This window comes from Electrona antarctica (assembly GCF_951216825.1).
Source record: "Electrona antarctica genome assembly, chromosome: 11".
Lineage (NCBI taxonomy): Eukaryota > Metazoa > Chordata > Actinopteri > Myctophiformes > Myctophidae > Electrona > Electrona antarctica.
In genome coordinates this window covers 48,053,877-48,070,878 of record NC_136792.1, presented here as the reverse complement: position 1 = coordinate 48,070,878, position 17,002 = coordinate 48,053,877, and the positions used below count along the sequence as shown (strand labels likewise).

Here is a 17,002-nt window from a genome sequence, read left to right as displayed (position 1 = left end):
GCCTGTATCTGTGTCGCCTTGTCTTTTAACCACTTTAAACATTATTTTAAACTTTAGCTGTTGTAAAATAGCGGATCTACAAGCTGCACCGAGTGCCACGCTCAATTCCGTCCTCAGACCACCTTTACACAAGAACGGTCGCCAGAGAAAATGATAAAGTCCCGTTGCGTTCTAATTTTTTACTGAGCCTTTACACGAAGGGCGACCATTTCATGAAAATGCTGTAATGTGTATTCCAGGTCGCTGGTGGCGGTGACAGACAGCCAGATAGACCAGTCACCCATGTACAGTACAAGAACCACCGTTCAGTTCGACTTCCTGATGTTGTTTACATCATGGTTAACATTCACCAACCTAGTCGCTACATTTGTATTTGTAGTTTGAGTGGGGAGAGGGAGCACTCGCTCATTAGAGGAACTCCAAATATCACCTACAGCTCTGCATCAATGTAATAAACATGCGTGAGCCCACGTGAGCCATGATGTCACACGTTTTGCGGATTCATCGTTTTGCCCGTTTACATGGAGACGGGAGGAAACAGGTTTTCAAAGATTTCCACTCTGGAAGGTGTTTTCACTATGTTGCGTTTTCACCTCCTGAAAACGCTGTTCTCGTCTAAAAGGAACCCCAGCAAACGATACTTTATTTTGCCGTTTCCTATGAACGCCCTTCTCGTCTAAAAGGGGCCTCAAATTTTGAGGACATTACTAAAAGTTATATAGCATAATAATATGATTAGTGTGTAAATGCATGACTTCACTGGTGTTGTTCTCTTTGGTTTTGTGTTTACATTACAGACGTAATGGACTTTTCCAGTATGACGCTCACACAGATCAAACGACAAGAGATGGACTCGCAGGTAAGGACCACAATAACCCAGATGACCCTGGCAGAACATATTTTCAGATGGGCGTCCGCAGAGAAATACAAGTTCATTTGAGAGTCCTTGACATGGAAAAAGTTTGAGAACCACTGCCTTATAGAAGGAAATTAATGATACACATCATGCAATGAGAAGATTGTTCTGTCCGTCTTCAGGTTATGGTTCTAGAGCTGGAGACTCGTCTGCAGAAGGAGCGGGAACGTCTGGGCGAGCTGAGGAAGAAGCACTACGAGCTGGCTGGGGTGGCAGAGGGCTGGGGCGAGGAGGAGGAAGGTGAGGAGGCTGGGGTGGCAGAGGGCTGGGGTGGCAGAGGGCTGGGGCGAGGAGGAGGAAGGTGAGGAGGCTGGGGTGGCAGAGGGCTGGGGCGAGGAGGAGGAAGGTGAGGAGGCTGGGGTGGCAGAGGGCTGGGGCGAGGAGGAGGAAGGTGAGGAGGCTGGGGTGGCAGAGGGCTGGGGTGGCAGAGGGCTGGGGCGAGGAGGAGGAAGGTGAGGAGGCTGGGGTGGCAGAGGGCTGGGGCGAGGAGGAGGAAGGTGAGGAGGCTGGGGTGGCAGAGGGCTGGGGTGAGGAGGAGGAAGGTGAGGAGGCTGGGGTGGCAGAGGGCTGGGGTGGCAGAGGGCTGGGGCGAGGAGGAGGAAGGTGAGGAGGCTGGGGTGGCAGAGGGCTGGGGTGAGGAGGAGGAAGGTGAGGAGGCTGGGGTGGCAGAGGGCTGGGGTGGCAGAGGGCTGGGGCGAGGAGGAGGAAGGTGAGGAGGCTGGGGTGGCAGAGGGCTGGGGCGAGGAGGAGGAAGGTGAGGAGGCTGGGGTGGCTGAGGGCTGGTGTGGCAGAGGGCTGGGGCGAGGAGGAGGAAGGTGAGGAGGCTGGGGTGGCAGAGGGCTGGGGTGGCAGAGGGCTGGGGCGAGGAGGAGGAAGGTGAGGAGGCTGGGGTGGCTGAGGGCTGGTGTGGCAGAGGGCTGGTGTGGCAGAGGGCTGGGGTGGCAGAGGGCTGGGCTAGCAGAGGGCTGGGGTGGCTGAGGGCTGGGGTGGCAGAGGGCTGGGCTAGCAGAGGGCTGGGGTGGCTGAGGGCTGGTGTGGCAGAGGGCTGGTGTGGCAGAGGGCTGGGGCGAGGAGGAGGAAGGTGAGGAGGCTGGGGTGGCAGAGGGCTGGGGTGGCAGAGGGCTGGGGCGAGGAGGAGGAAGGTGAGGAGGCTGGGGTGGCAGAGGGCTGGGGTGGCAGAGGGCTGGGGCGAGGAGGAGGAAGGTGAGGAGGCTGGGCTGGCAGAGGGCTGGGGTGGCAGAGGGCTGGGGCGAGGAGGAGGAAGGTGAGGAGGCTGGGGTGGCAGAGGGCTGGGGTGAGCAGGAGGAAGGTGAGGAGGCTGGCGTGGCAGAGGGCTGGCGTGGCAGAGGGCTGGGGCGAGGAGGAGGAAGGTGAGGAGGCTGGGGTGGCATGGCAGAGGGCTGGGGCGAGGAGGAGGAAGGTGAGGAGGCTGGGGTGGCAGAGGGCTGGGGCGAGGAGGAGGAAGGTGTGGAGGCTGGGCTGGCAGAGGGCTGGGGTGGCAGAGGGCTGGGGCGAGGAGGAGGAAGGTGAGGAGGCTGGCGTGGCAGAGGGCTGGGGTGGCAGAGGGCTGGGGCGAGGAGGAGGAAGGTGAGGAGGCTGGGGTGGCAGAGGGCTGGGGTGAGGAGGAGGAAGGTGTGGAGGCTGGGGTGGCAGAGGGCTGGGGTGGCAGAGGGCTGGGGCGAGGAGGAGGAAGGTGAGGAGGCTGGGCTGGCGTGGCAGAGGGCTGGGGTGGCAGAGGGCTGGGGTGGCAGAGGGCTGGCGTGGCAGAGGGCTGGGGTGGCAGAGGGCTGGGGTGGCAGAGGGCTGGGGCGAGGAGGAGGAAGGTGAGGAGGCTGGGCTGGCAGAGGGCTGGGGTGGCAGAGGGCTGGGGCGAGGAGGAGGAAGGTGAGGAGGCTGGGCTGGCGTGGCAGAGGGCTGGGGCGAGGAGGAGGAAGGTGAGGAGGCTGGGCTGGCAGAGGGCTGGGGTGGCAGAGGGCTGGGGCGAGGAGGAGGAAGGTGAGGAGGCTGGCGTGGCAGAGGGCTGGCGTGGCAGAGGGCTGGGGTGGCAGAGGGCTGGGGCGAGGAGGAGGAAGGTGAGGAGGCTGGGCTGGCAGAGGGCTGGGGTGGCAGAGGGCTGGGGCGAGGAGGAGGAAGGTGAGGAGGCTGGGGTGGCAGAGGGCTGGCGTGGCAGAGGGCCGGCGTGGCAGAGGGCTGGCGTGGCAGAGGGCTGGGGTGGCAGAGGGCTGGGGCGAGGAGGAGGAAGGTGAGGAGGCTGGGGTGGCAGAGGGCTGGCGTGGCAGAGGGCCGGCGTGGCAGAGGGCTGGCGTGGCAGAGGGCTGGGGTGGCAGAGGGCTGGGGTGGCAGAGGGCTGGGGTGGCAGAGGGCTGGCGTGGCAGAGGGCCGGCGTGGCAGAGGGCTGGGGTGGCAGAAGGCTGGTGTGGCAGAGGGCTGGGGTGAGGAGGAGGAAGAAGGTGAGGCAGAGGAGAATAATGTAGTAATTGAAGTAAAACATTTGAATGGCTCTGAAAATCCAGCTACAAGTTATTAACGGGCATGGCAGAGGGCTGGGGCGAGGAGGAGGAAGGTGAGGAGGCTGGGGTGGCAGAGGGCTGGGGCGAGGAGGAGGAAGGTGTGGAGGCTGGGCTGGCAGAGGGCTGGGGTGGCAGAGGGCTGGGGCGAGGAGGAGGAAGGTGAGGAGGCTGGCGTGGCAGAGGGCTGGGGTGGCAGAGGGCTGGGGCGAGGAGGAGGAAGGTGAGGAGGCTGGGGTGGCAGAGGGCTGGGGTGAGGAGGAGGAAGGTGTGGAGGCTGGGGTGGCAGAGGGCTGGGGTGGCAGAGGGCTGGGGCGAGGAGGAGGAAGGTGAGGAGGCTGGGCTGGCGTGGCAGAGGGCTGGGGTGGCAGAGGGCTGGGGTGGCAGAGGGCTGGCGTGGCAGAGGGCTGGGGTGGCAGAGGGCTGGGGTGGCAGAGGGCTGGGGCGAGGAGGAGGAAGGTGAGGAGGCTGGGCTGGCAGAGGGCTGGGGTGGCAGAGGGCTGGGGCGAGGAGGAGGAAGGTGAGGAGGCTGGGCTGGCGTGGCAGAGGGCTGGGGCGAGGAGGAGGAAGGTGAGGAGGCTGGGCTGGCAGAGGGCTGGGGTGGCAGAGGGCTGGGGCGAGGAGGAGGAAGGTGAGGAGGCTGGCGTGGCAGAGGGCTGGCGTGGCAGAGGGCTGGGGTGGCAGAGGGCTGGGGCGAGGAGGAGGAAGGTGAGGAGGCTGGGCTGGCAGAGGGCTGGGGTGGCAGAGGGCTGGGGCGAGGAGGAGGAAGGTGAGGAGGCTGGGGTGGCAGAGGGCTGGCGTGGCAGAGGGCCGGCGTGGCAGAGGGCTGGCGTGGCAGAGGGCTGGGGTGGCAGAGGGCTGGGGCGAGGAGGAGGAAGGTGAGGAGGCTGGGGTGGCAGAGGGCTGGCGTGGCAGAGGGCCGGCGTGGCAGAGGGCTGGCGTGGCAGAGGGCTGGGGTGGCAGAGGGCTGGGGTGGCAGAGGGCTGGGGTGGCAGAGGGCTGGCGTGGCAGAGGGCCGGCGTGGCAGAGGGCTGGGGTGGCAGAAGGCTGGTGTGGCAGAGGGCTGGGGTGAGGAGGAGGAAGAAGGTGAGGCAGAGGAGAATAATGTAGTAATTGAAGTAAAACATTTGAATGGCTCTGAAAATCCAGCTACAAGTTATTAACGGGGCGGCAGTGACTCAGGATGGGAACCGAGAGGTTCCCAGTTCGATCCCAGGCTCCTCCAGAGTTCAGTGTCGAAGTCAAAGTCGTACGATTTGTCACACCCGTTACCGGAGTGAAATTTGTTCTTCGCGTTTGACCCATCTCTTGGAGCGGTGAGCCGCAGCCAAGGAGCGGTGAGCTGCACCCGTGCCGCGCTCGGGAATCATTTGATTAGTTGATTTGACCCCTCCAATCCAACCCATTGATGTCTTTGGTATGACCCGGCCGGGGATCGAACCCCGACCTCCCAGTTTCAGGGAGGACACTCTAACCACAAGGCCTTGAGCAAGATGCTGAACCCCTAATTGGTCCCGAAGTGCAGAGTTGGTGCCTTGCATGGTTTCCTCCACCATCGATGTATGAATGTGTGTGTGAATGGGTGAATGTAATGCACAATCGTAATGTAAAACGCCTTGGATAAAGGCGTTTTACATAGATTGTGCATTACATAAATGCATATAAATGCACCATTTACCATGTATTGATATATTATATTATAGTTCACGTGTAATTCCACATGGCATAACAAAGTGTAACCGACCTGCGTCTGTGTATTATGAGCTCATGTGAACACTTAAACTCTCTCTCGCTCTCTCTCTCTGGTGTGTCTTGTCTCCACAGGTACCGGCTGAGAGAGCAGTCAGCTCCCCACGCCTCCCTGCCCTCGACCAGAAGACTTCAGGCTTCTGTCTGCCTCTCCCCGTTTACAGTACACACACGTTTATACACACTCTTCAGTCTTTTTCTTCCTTTTCTTTTCTTTTCGTTTCGTTTATTCGTTTGTTTGTTTGTTTGTTTGTAAATCCAAGCCAAATAAAACGGTGCTTCTTTTTCTAAAACCGGTTTAGAAAAAAAAAGAAAAAAAAATCCTCCTCCTCCAGTGTACAAAACGAGGACAGCACCGAGGATTGTGCAAACGAGGAGGGAGGGACGGAGAGGGATCGATGGATGGACGACCGGACTAATCAGCTCCTTCCGTTCCTTTCCTTTCCAACTCCCCCCCCCCCCCAAGGACTGTTGGTAATTGCAGCCGACACGCTGATGTCAGATAATTTATTTTTACCTTTCTCTTTCGCCCAGTTCCCCTAAATGTTTGTTTACTTTAAAACGGAGCACCATCAAAGGAGTCATGTCACGACGGAGGAGATACAACGAGCACAAAGTTCTACGACATGAGGCATCCCAGGATGCATTGCACAAGGGCCCAAACCCCTTCAGTAATGGAAGGACGGATCGATCAGTGACTGTTTTGCCATTATGACCCTTTCCCTCCCTCCCTCCCTCCCTCCGATCCAAATGTCTTCTACATCCTGACAGTTTTCTGAAAAAGCTATGTTTCTATGTCAGTCGTTCTTCGATTTTTCAAAAATAGCAGAAGCTCATAGCGCGCCACTCGGTGGCGCGCTATGAGCTTGTAGATCTGCTATTTCCCAGACGTGTCTCTGTGAAACATAGATGATGACGGCATGCGTTCTCTCGCACTAACAAAAATGTGTTTTTGTTCCACGTATCGTTCGTAGGGTCGTGAAGTCGTGCACTGTGCCATAGTGAGCTGCTCCCCTCCCAAATAATCCCCTCGTCGCCCTTCGAGTAACCCCAGCGGGGGCTAAGTTTGCTTCTTTTCCTTCTTTCCTCATCTGTGTGAGTTCTTACCTCTATAACCCATTTTGACCCGAGATCAGATTCTAAAAAAATGTCTTCTACATCCTGACAGTTTTCTGAAAAAGCTATGTTTCTATGTCATTCTGTCGTTCTTCGATTTTTCAAAAATAGCAGACCTACAAGCTCGTAGCGCGCCACTCGGTGGCGCGCTATGAGCTTGTAGATCTGCTATTTTTCAATAGCTAAAGCATAACATAATGCTAACACCAAAAGGGGTTCCCGCCTAAAATGGGATATAATCAGTATCCCGTCAGAGCGTAAACAAACACTAGCTGGGTTTACTGGACTCTCTCTGCCTTTCACCTCCGATATATTTTAACCTCTTAAGCCCTATTTGGAAACAAATAACACGTGTTCAAATGATTTTTTTTTAAATTATCCGATCTTCAAGCTTGACATTGCGACGAGCTATTTCAATGCGACTGCTTGTAGAACTGTTGTTTTTCCAAAACATTTTATTCTTGTCATTTTTGTCAAATTTGCCTATAATAATGACATGCCCAAACGCCAGGGTTTAAAGTTGTTAACGACCGTGACTGTTTTGTGAGCTGCCAAATGCTCGTACATGTTTGTGCAGGGTTTAAGAAGACACTGCGCCCAATAATTCCGGAGTCGTTTCAGAACGTTTTAGGCCAACAAGAGCAGACTAATTCCTGTGAATCCAAGACTGAGGTACCTGTATAGTGCATCATGGATAGACATGAATCACTTCCTGACTCTTTAGCAGAGAGTAGCATTGTTCATAGACACTAAACATTGGTTCATTTTCCTGCAGCTTCCTCTGTAGTGAAGATTAACCAGGATTACATTAGATAATTGAATGCCACAGACGAAAAACAGTCCACACTGATATCAAATACAGAGTTAGACCAAGGCGTGACAAAGTGCCAAAGCCAACATGGCCAATTTAACATCGAGGAGGTGCTCGCAATGTTTAGGTGGCCACTCTTCCAGTTACCTCTAGGCTAGAAGAACACTCCTGATAATGGTGACAATCCCTTTGGGCGTATTCCACGAAATAAGACTGCTCACGTAGCCACATGAATAAAAGTTGCGACTTTCTTAAACAAGTACTTTACAAAATATTTTGTAAAATTCAAACTTTAATGTTTTTTAAAGATAAAGGTAACAAAATCACATGAACCTGCTTCTTCAAATACCTCACCGGAGTGTTATTTGATCATACAACCATAGACCCTTGATTCACTGTGAAATATGCACTACATTTCTTGGACCATGATTCAGAATTGGCCGCTGAAATAATACTCACAAACGCTGTTTGTAGCTTTCTGTATCTTTCCCAAAGGCCAAGTAGCTGTGTTTTTGTAAGACACAAACACCCTTTTATTTGATATATTATTACCCTTTTGCTTTCACTTTTAACCTGAAAAAAAAAATGTTTTAGGTTGTCAGTAATTATGTATCCTTCCCAGTTTTTCATTCAATTAAATACAGCTGGTGATGCGAAAGAAACGAAAGCCCTTCATTACCGTCTCGCAACCTGTGTAAATGATTTTGGCCTACAGAGGGCGGTGTTTCACAGTGGGGGAAAGGCTCCAGTTATGCTATGAGTGCTTTTTGACTGGCTTTTTGTGAAAAGACTCAACATGCTCAACAAGTTGTTGTTGTTGGGAAGTATAGGCAGTAATCTAAAAATAAACATCACAGTACCTTCTCCCTGTGTAATAATGATTATTATAACGAGTATAATACTCACAAATTTTGTCTTCCTCTGTGTCTTAACACTAGTTTGTACCGCGCTGCTTCGGCTGTGTATTTTTAAAAAAAGAAAAAGAAAAGTTGTGACACTGGGTATTTAATTAACAGATCTCTGTCCGATTGTCTTTGCAAGTCATGTTGTTTGTGTTGGGTTTTACTGTAACTGACTCTGAGCGTGAGATATGGAGGGTGTTCCTGTGTACAATTATACTGCCAAGTAAGATGTCAAGTCATACAGTAGGATGGTATACACTGAATTGACGTTCAAATACTTTCCTAAGGGTTTTCGGCTAACATTTCCGGCTATTGTATTGATTGAACTGTGTGGTAAACTCAATCCATCTTCATGTAGACAACAAATGCAAAGAATTAATTTGCAAATATTGTTGATTGAAGGTATTTAACTATAAATGTAGCCCTTTGCTCTGTCCATTTGATAAGACCAAGACAAAAAGAGAAGGGGAAAAACTAAAACGCTTTGGGCTTGATGAATCGAATCAGTGATGTGTTCATACCTTTGAGAGTATTTTGTATGTTCCTGGCAAGATTTATCAAGTACTGGTTCAACATAATTGAAAAACGTATTCAATTCTATTTTTTTTTGCCCAAATCATTTCTTGTTGACGTCTCTCTCTGTCTTTCATTCTTTCTATCTCTCCGTCTCTCTCACTCACTTAAAGGGGCATTCCACTCATTTTCAACATTTTACTATGTCATTAATATACCTTAGAGCTGTTGTGTGGAAATAATAAAAAAGTTCCCCCATTCTGTGTTTCCTAGAACTAGAGGTCTGAAAAAAATCATTAACACGGTGAAACACATCTTGATGATGTCATCAAGATGTGTTTCACCATGTTAATGATTTTTTTCATAATTACAGTTCTAGGAAACACAGAATGGGGGGGACCTTTTTATTATTTCCACACAACAGCTCTAAGGTACATTAATGACATAGTAAAATGTTGAAAATGGGTGGTTTTCCCCTTTAAGCCTGACTCCTACTCTGTCGCACGTCGGTGTGTGGCACTCTGAACATAGCCGATCTACAAGCTCACAAATGCTCACAGCACCGATATTTTTGGTGTGCGCGACACCGGCACGCAACTATAACCCATTAGGACCCGAGACCAGATTCTACAAAATGTCTTCCAAATCGGTTTTATGAAAAACCTGTGTCTATCGTCAGCGGTTCTCAAACGATTTCATTGATTGATTGATTGATTGAAAAATGTATTAACAGTTTGCAGATTTACAGTACATTTCAAGCACAAACTCAATACAAAGGCTGTTAACTGAGTGGACGACCCAATTAAGCATTACACTTGTTTCCAATAGGGTCCACAATGTTCAATTCATCATGTCAAGGCCCCCAGGAATTGTACGTAATTGGCCGCTGATCCCCATCTGAAAATGTGTCCCCAAAAGCAAAGTAAAAAAAAAAAAAACGTTTGCTACAAGAATATATATTCAAATATTTGCACACGTTTTCACGCATTTTCAAAAATAGCAGATCTACAAGCTCGCAGCGTGGTAGATCTGGTATTTTTCAACAGCTATAAAGTATAAAATTATGGCTAAATGTTTTTAAATGCTTAAAGTGACACCGATGCGTTCCAGGTCTTAATGGGTTCCAAACACAGATCAGGCACCACTCTCTCTCTCTCTCTCTCTCTCTCTCTCTCTCTCTCTCTCTCTCTCTCTCTCTATCGGGTTCGTGACTGTAGTTCTACCAGCTCGGCCAGCCTTTCAACTGCCTCACACTGTAGTAAAGGAGAAATTAAATACTCAAGTAACATTGAAATACACATCTTTGTATGATATAATACTAAATCTATGTTGGATGGGTTTATTGTTTTATTTTTACAGTTTTTAAAAATAAATATTTCAACTCATTAATACACACCTGTGCCTGACTGTAATTTTTTGTCCAGCTTTTAGTGTATGTTCACGAGTGTTGTCCTGACCTACACAAACATTAACTTCCCATTGACAATGAATGGAGAATTTTACGTCATAGGGCAGTATTATGCGTGTCTTAAGTACCAGGTCTTATTACTTAACTTAAGACCTGGAGGCGTGGTCAATGCTGCCACTCAGAATAGCCAAATGGCATTGATCACGCCTCCAGTCTTAAGTTAAGTAATAAGACCTGGTACTTAAGACACGCATAATACTGCCCATAGTGTCTGAGCAAATAGGCGTAGTGTCTAATTTACGTTATGATGATGTACGATGATTAAGAGCACCCCTCACTTCACACGGGTGTGATTTGTCTTTTTTTGGTGTTCACTTGCTGAAGCGTCATAAGCTTACTCCGTCATAGAACTTGAAAATAATTTATAATAAGTTATTTTTGGCAAGTGGAGAAGACTTTAGACCTACGCCACGACATCTCATCCTTAATGGCCTGCTTTAATATTCATGAAGGTAATTAGGGAAATGGATATTGAAATTATGGGGCTCGTCTTGACAGGTGGAATAATGTAACTGTTGCATCAGCGACCAGGGTACAGATACAATCCTAATGCATTGAATTGATTTAGGGCTATATCATTTTCCAGTAAAAGCTTTGGGTTGTAACCTTATAGCCTAGATCTGCTATTTTTGAAAAATGTTTGAAAATGTATGGCCATTCTTTTTCAACATGGAAACGAGTGACGATTATGCAAAAAATAATTGCGATCATTAATCTCAAATACTGTAATTGCGATCAGGCGATTATGTGGTAACTGTGACGGGCCTATTGTTTTCTGGTATATTCTTGCTGAATGGTTGGGGAATCATAATGAGATGGTGGGATGTATGAATGCGAAAGAAGGAAGATCTTTCTTTTAATCAGGCAGTAAAGTGGCCCCACCTGTACTTTTCCCAACATTTCTCTTTTTAATGTCGGTGGTGGAAAAAGTACTAAAAGAAGTCATGTTTTACTTAAGTAAAAGTATCAATACTGCAATTTAGAAATACTCCATTACAAGTTAAAGTCTGGATACTTGTAACGGAGTAAAAGTACAAAAGTATTGGCATCAAAATGTACTTAATATAGCAAAGTAAAAGTACTCGTTACGCAGAATGTCTCATTTCATGTTTTCATGTGTTTAAAAATCTTTTGAAAATAGCAGATCTACAAGCTCACAATGCGTCTCATCGCAAGCTTGTAGATCGCCTTATTTTCAAATGGCCGAAATGTATATAGGGCTGAAGTAGTTAATGTACGTTTTTTAATAATAACAAAATCTACAAATGAACTGGGAAGTTTTCAAATAAATAGTAGTGGAGTAAAAGTACAATATTTGTCTCTGAGATGTAGTGAAGTAAATGTACAGGAAATTGGAAATACTCCAGTAAAGTATAAATACCTCAAAATTGTAACTTGAGTACTAAAGTACACTTAAGTAAATGTACCGCCACTCACTGCTTAATGTAGGCTGGCTACATCACTGTCTTTCTGGCATCAGTAAGAAGTAAACAGATCCATCAGCATGTGAATCCTTCTGCAGCAGCACTGCACCGCCACATACAGACTGCACTGCACCGCCACATACAGACTGCACTGCACCGCCACATACAGACTGCACTGCACCGCCACATACAGACTGCACTGCACCGCCACATACAGACTGCACTGCACCTCCACATACAGACTGCACTGCACCGCCACATACAGACTGCACTGCACCGCCACATACAGACTGCACTGCACCGCCACATACAGACTGCACTGCACCGCCACATACAGACTGCACTGCACCGCCACATACAGACTGCACTGCACCGCCACATACAGACTGCACTGCACCGCCACATACAGACTGCACTGCACCGCCACATACAGACTGCACTGCACCGCCACATACAGACTGCACTGCACCGCCACATACAGACTGCACTGCACTGCACCGCCACATACAGACTGCACTGCACTGCACCGCCACATACAGACTGCACTGCACCGCCACATACAGACTGCACTGCACTGCCACATACAGACTGCACTGCACTGCCACATACAGACTGCACTGCACCGCCACATACAGACTGCACTGCACTGCCACATACAGACTGCACTGCTCTGCCACATACAGACTGCACTGCACCGCCACATACAGACTGCACTGCACCGCCACATACAGACTGCACTGCACCGCCACATACAGACTGCACTGCACCGCCACATACAGACTGCACTGCACCGCCACATACAGACTGCACTGCACTGCCACATACAGACTGCACTGCACCGCCACATACAGACTGCACTGCACTGCCACATACAGACTGCACTGCACCGCCACATACAGACTGCACTGCACCGCCACATACAGACTGCACTGCACCGCCACATACAGACTGCACTGCACCGCCACATACAGACTGCACTGCCACATACAGACTGCACTGCACCGCCACATACAGACTGCACTGCACCGCCACATACAGACTGCACTGCCACATACAGACTGCACTGCACCGCCACATACAGACTGCACTGCACTGCCACATACAGACTGCACTGCACCGCCACATACAGACTGCACTGCACCGCCACATACAGACTGCACTGCCACATACAGACTGCACTGCACCGCCACATACAGACTGCACTGCACTGCCACATACAGACTGCACTGCCACATACAGACTGCACTGCACTGCCACATACAGACTGCACTGCACCGCCACATACAGACTGCACTGCACCGCCACATACAGACTGCACCGCCACATACAGACTGCACTGCACCGCCACATACAGACTGCACTGCCACATACAGACTGCACTGCACCGCCACATACAGACTGCACCGCCACATACAGACTGCACTGCACCGCCACATACAGACTGCACCGCCACATACAGACTGCACTGCACCGCCACATACAGACTGCACCGCCACATACAGACTGCACTACACTGCCACATACAGACTGCACCGCCACATACAGACTGCACTGCACCGCCACATACAGACTGCACCGCCACATACAGACTGCACTGCACCGCCACATACAGACTGCACTGCACTGCCACATACAGACTGCACTGCACCGCCACATACAGACTGCACTGCACTGCCACATACAGACTGCACTGCCACATACAGACTGCACTGCACTGCCACATACAGACTGCACTGCACCGCCACATACAGACTGCACTGCACTGCCACATACAGACTGCACCGCCACATACAGACTGCACTGCACCGCCACATACAGACTGCACTGCACCGCCACATACAGACTGCACTGCACCGCCACATACAGACTGCACCGCCACATACAGACTGCACTGCACCGCCACATACAGACTGCACCGCCACATACAGACTGCACTGCACTGCCACATACAGACTGCACTGCACTGCCACATACAGACTGCACTGCACCGCCACATACAGACTGCACTGCACCGCCACATACAGTCTGCACTGCACTGCCACATACAGTCTGCACTGCACTGCCACATACAGACTGCACTGCACTGCCACATACAGTCTGCACTGCACTGCCACATACAGACTGCACTGCACTGCCACATACAGACTGCACTGCACCGCCACATACAGACTGCACCGCCACATACAGACTGCACTGCACCGCCACATACAGACTGCACTGCACTGCCACATACAGACTGCACTGCACTGTCACATACAGTCTGCACTGCCACATACAGACTGCACTGCACTGCCACATACAGACTGCACTGCACCGCCACATACAGACTGCACTGCACCGCCACATACAGACTGCACTGCACTGCCACATACAGACTGCACTGCACTGCCACATACAGACTGCACTGCACCGCCACATACAGACTGCACTGCCACATACAGACTGCACTGCACCGCCACATACAGACTGCACTGCACTGCCACATACAGACTGCACTGCACTGCCACATACAGACTGCACTGCACTGCCACATACAGACTGCACTGCCACATACAGACTGCACTGCACTGCCACATACAGACTGCACTGCACTGCCACATACAGACTGCACTGCCACATACAGACTGCACTGCACCGCCACATACAGACTGCACTGCACTGTCACATACAGTCTGCACTGCCACATACAGACTGCACTGCACTGCCACATACAGACTGCACTGCACCGCCACATACAGACTGCACTGCACCGCCACATACAGACTGCACTGCACTGCCACATACAGACTGCACTGCACTGTCACATACAGACTGCACTGCACTGCACCGCCACATACAGACTGCACTGCACTGTCACATACAGTCTGCACTGCACCGCCACATACAGACTGCACCGCCACATACAGACTGCACTGCACCGCCACATACAGACTGCACTGCACCGCCACATACAGACTGCACTGCACTGTCACATACAGACTGCACTGCACTGCCACATACAGACTGCACTGCCACATACAGACTGCACTGCACCGCCACATACAGACTGCACTGCACTGTCACATACAGTCTGCACTGCCACATACAGACTGCACTGCACTGCCACATACAGACTGCACTGCACCGCCACATACAGACTGCACTGCACCGCCACATACAGACTGCACTGCACTGCCACATACAGACTGCACTGCACTGTCACATACAGACTGCACTGCACTGCACCGCCACATACAGACTGCACTGCACTGTCACATACAGTCTGCACTGCACCGCCACATACAGACTGCACCGCCACATACAGACTGCACTGCACCGCCACATACAGACTGCACTGCACTGACACATACAGACTGCACTGCACTGACACATACAGACTGCACTGCACTGCCACATACAGACTGCACCGCCACATACAGACTGCACTGCACTGCCACATACAGACTGCACTGCACCGCCACATACAGACTGCACCGCCACATACAGACTGCACTGCACTGCCACATACAGACTGCACTGCACCGCCACATACAGACTGCACTGCCACATACAGACTGCACTGCACCGCCACATACAGACTGCACTGCACTGCCACATACAGACTGCACTGCACCGCCACATACAGACTGCACTGCACCGCCACATACAGACTGCACTGCACCGCCACATACAGACTGCACTGCACCGCCACATACAGACTGCACCGCCACATACAGACTGCACTGCACCGCCACATACAGACTGCACTGCACCGCCACATATAGACTGCACTGCCACATACAGACTGCACTGCACCGCCACATACAGACTGCACCGCCACATACAGACTGCACTGCACCGCCACATACAGACTGCACTGCACCGCCACATATAGACTGCACTGCCACATACAGACTGCACTGCACCGCCACATACAGACTGCACTGCACCGCCACATACAGACTGCACTGCACCGCCACATACAGACTGCACTGCACCGCCACATACAGACTGCACTGCACCGCCACATACAGACTGCACTGTCACATACAGACTGCACTGCACTGCCACATACAGACTGCAGCTGCAACACGGTAACTGTCTTTTCTCGACCGTTTCGGACGCGGGAAGATCTTCTATTTTCAAAAGGCCGAAATGTACTGTAGCTACTGTGTATAGAGCTGTAGTGGTTTAATACTGTACGTTTAGTAACATCACAATCATATTTCTCATTGCACATTGTACAAGTGCTAATTTTCACCACCTGTCCACAGGAGACTTTTCTAAAAATACAGTAACACATACAAAAAAAACAATCAAGTACAAGAAAGGAATACTAATAATATTTTACAACAAAATTACAATACCCATATTAACGGAGTATAAGTGCAATATTTGCCTCTGAGATGTATAGTGGAGTACAAGTAACAGTATTGGAAATACTCAAGTAAAGTACAAATACCTCAAAATGGTACTTATAAGTACAGTACTTGAGTAAATTGTACTTACTAGTTACTTAGTTTACACCACTGGTCATAAACACGCCGCTCGCTGTGCAGTGCTTTGTTTTGTTTGAGTTGCTGCTGTTGTGTCACACGGGGCTAGGGTGGGTGGTGGGTGGTTCCATGGCAAAGAGGAGAGAGAGAGAGGGGGCTGAGAGAGAGAGAGAGACTGAGAGAGAGAGACTGAGAGAGAGAGAGAGAGAGAGAGAGAGAGAGACTGAGAGAGAGAGAGAGAGAGAGAGACTGAGAGAGAGAGAGAGAGACTGAGAGAGAGAGAGACAAAGACAGGCTGAGCTATTTTTAGTCTCTGCAGTTTGGAGCTGGCAGCTACATAACTACAGCAGCCTCTCTCTCTCTCTCTCTCTCTCTCTCTCTCTCCATCTGTTTATCTTCCATACCACTACCCCGTCGGTCTCCTTATCGGACCCTATGGCTGCCCCAGACATCTAGTTGCTGCTGTTATCGTGCACCGAAGAAAATGGCCCTCGGCCTTGGATCTACAAGATCACAATGCATATCGCAATGCAACATGTGGTGAGCTTGTAGATCTGCTGCTTTCGGTGGGCCGGCGTTGCAGCTAAATATAAGTCAGGCTTTTAAGTTAGTGGTTCACTTCCTGTCGGGGTCACTCACACACACACACACACACACACACACACACACACACACACACACACACACACACAGAAATGTAGGCACTTATCCGTCCATCTTCAACCGCTTATCTGTAGTCGGGTCTCGGGGGCAACAGCTCCACCAGAGTGTTCCAGAGTTCCCTCTCCAAAGCAACATTAGTAACTTCCTCCTGGGGGGAGGAAGTTGTCCCGAGGCATTCCAAGGCCAGTTAGAGACTTATGGCTCCATTTATCTTTCTAAATACACTGTTTTGGGATTTAGCAGTGGGGAATTATGCCCAGTTCTATATTGCTTCATAGCCTTACGGTCTATAGCCCATGGAAGAGCGATGTGTTGCTGCCTTGAAGTCCTTCCCTCCAGGCGCAAATACCGGTGTCGGCAAAAAGGATAGCGGGTGACACTGGACCAAAATACCGTTAAGGGACAGAGGAAGCTCCTATATTCTTAATTTTCGGGCAGCGGCTGAATTGCGGGCCGCG

At 50.8% G+C, this 17,002-nt stretch overlaps 1 protein-coding gene across 2 annotated transcripts in view; it reads left to right on the top strand.

Moving 5' to 3' along the window:
* The window catches only part of hip1 (huntingtin interacting protein 1), a 107,243-nt gene extending 97,336 nt beyond the window's left edge, over positions 1-9,907 (top strand). For both annotated transcript variants that reach the window (XM_079514734.1, XM_079514735.1), the window contains exons 29-31: positions 798-859; positions 1,039-1,156; positions 5,248-9,907. In XM_079514734.1, the coding sequence (XP_079370860.1) occupies positions 798-859; positions 1,039-1,156; positions 5,248-5,258 (191 nt within the window). In that variant the 3' untranslated portion in view covers positions 5,259-9,907. The remainder of the gene's footprint in view (positions 1-797; positions 860-1,038; positions 1,157-5,247) is intronic.
* Positions 9,908-17,002: the final 7,095 nt, after the last annotated feature.